The sequence below is a fragment of the Thamnophis sirtalis genome, unplaced genomic scaffold, assembly GCF_051295495.1.
Source record: "Thamnophis sirtalis isolate CommonGarterSnake01/CBP01778 unplaced genomic scaffold, rThaSir2_p1.2 scaffold_1, whole genome shotgun sequence".
Lineage (NCBI taxonomy): Eukaryota > Metazoa > Chordata > Lepidosauria > Squamata > Natricidae > Thamnophis > Thamnophis sirtalis.
This window is the reverse complement of record NW_028261381.1, coordinates 2,307,063-2,313,062: the sequence shown is the minus strand read 5'-3', so window position 1 is coordinate 2,313,062 and position 6,000 is coordinate 2,307,063. Positions and strand designations below refer to the sequence as shown.

At 40.2% G+C, this 6,000-nt stretch overlaps 1 protein-coding gene across 1 annotated transcript in view; it reads left to right on the top strand.

Annotated features, from left to right (window-relative positions):
* Nucleotides 1-303: 303 nt before the first annotated feature.
* CPS1 (carbamoyl-phosphate synthase 1) overlaps nt 304-6,000 on the top strand; it is a 166,491-nt gene continuing 160,794 nt past the window's right edge. The window contains exon 1 of the mRNA XM_087706402.1: nt 304-429. Within this exon, the coding sequence (XP_087562528.1) occupies nt 304-429 (126 nt within the window). The remainder of the gene's footprint in view (nt 430-6,000) is intronic.

The window sequence follows — 6,000 nt, the reverse complement described above, 5'->3', positions numbered from 1 at the left end:
TTGTAGCAGAAGAAAGCTGATACAACACATCACTGCATCTCGTCCTGATTTCTAGCAATTGGAGCTTGTTTCATACTTGTTCTAGGATTCACCTTTTCCCTATCTATGCTTATATTTCTGTAAGGATTATGCTGGACCCACCTTTAAGGAGGAGCAAGGAAGGAGGAGTCTTCTCCCTTTTTTTTTTGATGGAAGATTGAGTAAAAACACAAAGCAAAAATAGCACATTTGAGTTTTTAGCATTGTTTCTGTGCACACTTGTATAACAATCCATCCTGGAAAAATATAATCACTTTCCTCAAGATGACAAGAATGCTGAGAACCTACAAAATTGTTAAAACTTTGAAAGGACGATTTGGTGTTGTCCATGGAGCCATTCAACATAATCAGTACTTTTCAAGAATTGGTATCCGGTCACTCTCTGTGAAGGTAATTACAACTTCTCATTAAACATTTGACCAATGTTTTCTCTCAGTGCAGAGTGAAAAATTCATGGCTGCAGGTAATTTTTCTTAAAGCAAGCACAAGAACATGATTGAGCAAATATGGGTTTTCAAGTTCTGATGTATTAGAGGCTGTTAGCTGCAGATTTATTGACTTAACAAATACTAGCGTGTACCTTGAGTTTTAAACTATGAGTTAAATTGTTTTGAAAGGTGAAGGTTCAGAGATCCTGTTTAAATGTATAGAACTATGTAATCTTGGCATACTGATGTTGAAGTAACTGTTCTTAACAATGGGTTTAAAGTTAATGTAGAATTATTAGATATCAAAGATTACATTTATGAAGTTTTGATAGACTTCTACTCTATCTAATACTAGAAAACATGATTGTAGAGTTTGCATTTTTTTTCTGATAGAACCTGAATGTTCAATTCAGGATAATATTATGAAAATGTTCTATGGACAGCACATAGAGTTTGGTGATTAAGAGAATATTGGGAGAATCACCAAACTATTGTTCTTGGGTATGACCTCACATATAATCATTTATATAATATGAGTATTTATGAGATAATATGGCCAATCTGAAATCATGAAAGTTAGTAATTGGATTAGTGGGGACAGAGATCTGCTTCTTACTGATGTTAAACTTGTTTCTGCTTTGGGTTATCTCACTTCCATATGATAAAAGTCTTTCTCAAGTCAGTTAGTAACCATAAGCATATCTATTTTCTCTATTATCTCATCCTTGCTGAGAAATTTAATCCAGGATTGAAGCCGCCCTAGTCCTCCTCTTTATCATCCTCATTCTTGCAGCCAGCACTAACTGGGGCCCTGAGGCAAGATGCTTGTGAAATCCCAGTATTGATTTTCTAAATTGTCCTTCTCAGATGGATTACCTGTCTCAGGGCTAACTTCTATCTTTGTTCCTACACATGGTCAGAAAACAGTTTAAAAGCCATAATACGTGGAGGTGTTGTTTGCAAAGCCCTTTATTTCTTTTTAAGGGAACTCATATATTCCCCCATTTCCTTTGAGTAGTGAAAATATATATGGGCACAAATCTTCTTGGTTTTTCTTTAAAAAGAAAGCACTAGATGTTTATGGTGTTTTTAAATATTTGACTTTATTTACAAACTTATAAGGTGGCAACCAACGTTAATGTTCTAAGTTAAATTGATAGTTCCCTATCAGGTTTCCAGAGACACAGCCAGGCTCCCTAGCGTTTCTAAAGTTTATTTTATTCCCATTTCTTCTTTTAGTTTGTTTCCTCATTTCTTTTCACAGACCTTGATTGCACATCCTTAGCTCAGAGAAAGACAACAACGGAAAAACCATGTCCTTACCCATATATTTTCTAATAATTCTCAAATGTTCAGCAATATCTAGCTGTGGAATGCAATGGGCAATTTCTCTAGCTGTATTTGCCAGGAATACTTCTGTCTTCATTTTTTTTTTTGGCACAAACCATCTATTTATTTTAATATCAGTTTATACTTACCCAAATCTTTCATTTGCTATATCTTAAGTCACCTAAAATATAGAATAATTTTGTTTGCACACAAATATATATTACAAACTACTTCAATTATATTATTTTATTGGTATGATCAGTACAATTCAGCATATATAGAATCATGTTCTTACTTTTTTGAAGGCCAAATTGTAAATGATTAGATAGATATAGATATAGATATAGATATAGATATAGATATAGATATAGATATAGATATAGATATAGATATAGAGATAGAGATAGAGATAGAGATAGAGATAGAGATAGAGATAGAGATAGAGATAGAGATAGAGATAAAGATAGAGATGATAGAGATAGAGATAGAGATAGATAGATAGGGATAGAGATAGAGATATAAAGAGATATAGATAGAGATATATAGAGATATATTTACATTGAATGTAAATATTTATTAAAAAATGATAGCATTGTATAGCAGTAATGGGAGTATTCTTGTTTTAGCTCTTACTATAAGGTGACCAGACATCCCGCTTTTGGCGGGACAGTCCCAATTTTTCACAATTTGTCCCATGTCCCGCCGCGTTTTAAAAAACTCCCGATTTTAAGAGCGAAATGGAAGGCCACCTCCTGCAAGACTGCCTGGGACTCTGAAGGGCTAGGGACGCTTCCTCAATTTCTTTGCCCACCAAAGTGCGCCACTCTAAGCGACGGGCAGCTTACCAGCCTGAGGCAAAAAAGAAGATGGCAAGCAAAGCTAGCAGGCGCCAATCACGATGAGCAGCAGGAAGACAAGCAGCGGGTGTTGTTGGCTCACGCAATAATACGACTCTTAGAGCCAGTCGCAGTGGTGGTGGTGGCGGCAGCAGGCGCACAGAGAGCCCCACTTTGAGCCCTCGGGACCCTCGGCTGGGGTGTTCGCAGTGCCGCACTCCAGCAAGTACCGGTGCCGACTCATCATTATTGCGCTGGAACCGGAGCAGCTGGCAAAGAAAGAAAAGAGCTCAACTGCTCTGGAGCAGCCGGACGCCTTTCTGGGTTTGCGTGGCGAAGCGTGAAGAATGGCAGCAGCACCAGCAACCCCCGGCGGCTCTGCCCAAGCATGATGCGGGAGCAAACTGAGGAAAATGGGCACATGGGGGCACGGCGGCAGCAGCGAAGCAACTACCTCTCGGCTGGGGACATGCCCGAACCCTTCCAGTAGCGGGTGGGAGATAAGCGACTGAGCAGTCATCCAGTGCCGAAATGATACCACCGCTGCCACCTGCAGAGCCACTACCGCCGTCCAACCTCGAGGAAGAGGAGGCAGGCTCCTTCTCCCCGCCTCCCTCCCCTATGCTCGCAACTGGCTGCCCTCCCTTCAGCAGCCGGGTTACCGAGAGGCTGGGCTGTCAGCCTCTGAGAAACCTGGCGTGCCCGAAGGGGGTCTGCATCTTGGAGGCATATGCAGAGCGCAGGTGCGGAGAGAGGCGAGGCAAAGCAAATACAGGGCACGTGAAGGAGAAGCCGGCGCTCAAACTGATCTGATTACCTTAACATTTTTTTTTCTGAGCGGATGCCCTGGTGCTCGCTTATCCAGTCTACTCACACGCAATTTTGATCGGGAAATAGGAGCCAAAAACCTCTTGGTTTTTTTTCTTTTTCTTTTGAAATACTGGATTGTACAGACCCAACCTGTATAACTGAGCAGACGAACCCACTGCTGAATTAGCATTCGGCATCAAAGCCTTGGGACAGAGATTGTGAGTTTGTTTCTTTAACAGAAGAACAACTTGCTCTCCTTCGATCTTATTTTTTGTTTAACCTTTATTTAGAGTATAAGTAAAATCTTGCTTATCAGTACGTCTTATCTCCAAGTAGTGGATCTGGGGCAGTGAGAAAAAAGACACCAAAAAAACCGAGAACATAATAGCTATCTTCCAGTCCTCTCATACCGAAAGATCCTAAAGAGAACTAATATGATTGTGCTTACATACTACATTGAAGGCGACTGAGTCTTATAGACCAAACTTTTAATCAAGAACCCCACCCCCACGCCGTCAATGGTGTCCCGCTTTACCAATGTTAAAATCTGGTCACCTTATTACTATACAGTATAAAGATTAGTGCACATGCCAATTCCATATAGCAATAGCAATAGCAGTTAGACTTATATACCACTTCATAGGGCTTTCAGCCCTCTCTAAGCGGTTTACAGAGTCAGCATATTGCCCCCAACAACAATCCGGGTCCTCATTTCACCCACCTCGGAAGGATGGAAGGCTGAGTCAACCTTGAGCCGGTGAGATTTGAACCGCTGAACTGCAGATAACAGTCAGCTGAAGTGGCCTGCAGTACTGCACCCTAACCACTGCGCCACCTTGGCAAGGAATAGCAGCTCAGTTCAGCAAACATGATTCTGCAGAAGACATTCTAGCCAGGTGAAAACCACCACCTCTTTTTCATAGGAAACTGGTTAGCCAGGATAATTTGTTTTGAATAATTTATAAATTAAGACCACGTGCATTAAAAAAAACCAGGAGCATATCAACTGAGGGACTCATAAGGTCTTGTATGTTAAGGGAAAAATTGCTTCAGCAATGTTGCATAAACAAGTCTGTTCTTAAATAATGATGATGCTAAATCAGAAACATGAAAGCATTTGCTTGCCTAGAAATATGCTAAGATTGCAGGGCCCTTTGGGCAATATAATAATAGGATCAAATAATGCAACCTTTTGCTTGTTCACTCCAATCAGAATTTTATAATACACTTGTACATCTAGATTGTAGTTATTCAAAGTAACTACTATTGATTTCAAAGGGATTTTCTCCAGGGAATAGTGCTGCTAACTGAGAAGCAAGATTTAGAAATTAAATCGGTGTAATTTTCGTATGTAGGCAGAGGAGGGTGTAAGAGGGGAGACGCTGGTCATGTGAAGGTCACTGTTGATGAAAGTGAGTGGATTGAAATGGAAGCTTTCAAAATATAAGGCCAATTTCTGATCCACTAGATCAAAGATAGATAATCTGAGGCTGCATGGAACTTGTAAAAATCATGGCTAAAGACCCTGGAAAATTCCAAACTTTGCAATTTGATCGCAGTATTGAATGGGGCAGACAGGGAAAATCATTAAATACATAACCGGAGATAAATTGAATTAACTATATTTTAATGCTTAATTAAATATAAAAGTAATGCAAAATCATGTGATTATTTTGGGGGGGGGGGCTTGATTCTATCTACTGCTTTTTCCAATGTAGTTCCTGTCCTGCTTCTCAAAGGATTTTGGCAACTCTTGGCCAGAATTTTGCACCTTGCCTTAGAGCACATAGAGCAAGAAAATGTGTGGCTGTGATAAAAAAATGCAGGAATGCTTTATGTAGTAATGCAATAGCAATAGCAATAGCAGTTAGACTTATATACCGCTTCATAGGGCTTTCAGCCCTCTCTAAGCTGTTTACAGAGTCAGCATATTGCCCCCACAGTCTGGGTCCTCATTTCACCCACCTCGGAAGGATGGAAGGCTGAGTCAACCTTGAGCCGGTGAGATTTGAACCGCAGAACTGCAGATAACAGTCAGCTGAAGTGGCCTGCAGTACTGCACTCTAACCACTGCGCCACCTCGGCTCTTCGGATGCAAATTTTGCCTATAGATATTTCATGTTTAATTACTTAAGGAGAAAGAAGATAACTCATTCACCAGGTGCTTGCTTAAGAACATGAAAATTGAGAAGTTATTATTATTTCATTAATTTTTTTAACCCCACCTTTATTTTTTATAAATAACTCAAGGCAATGAACCTAATAATAGTCCTCCCTCTTCCCATTTTTCCTACAACAGTCAAACATGAGGCGGTTTGGGATGAGAGAAAGTAACTGCCCCAAGGTCACCCAGCTGCCTAAGGAGGAACTAGAACTTACAGTCTCCTGATTCTTCACCTCTTACCAGTGAAACTATATCTCCCTGGCTTGCTTTTGAACAGATTCAATGAAGTCAAGCCAAGGAATGAGGTGGGAACATAAGCTTCTCTAGGTGCTGACATATGCGTGTCAATCTGGTCTACATTTTTAGCAACAATATTTATGACTAAAAGTCTGTA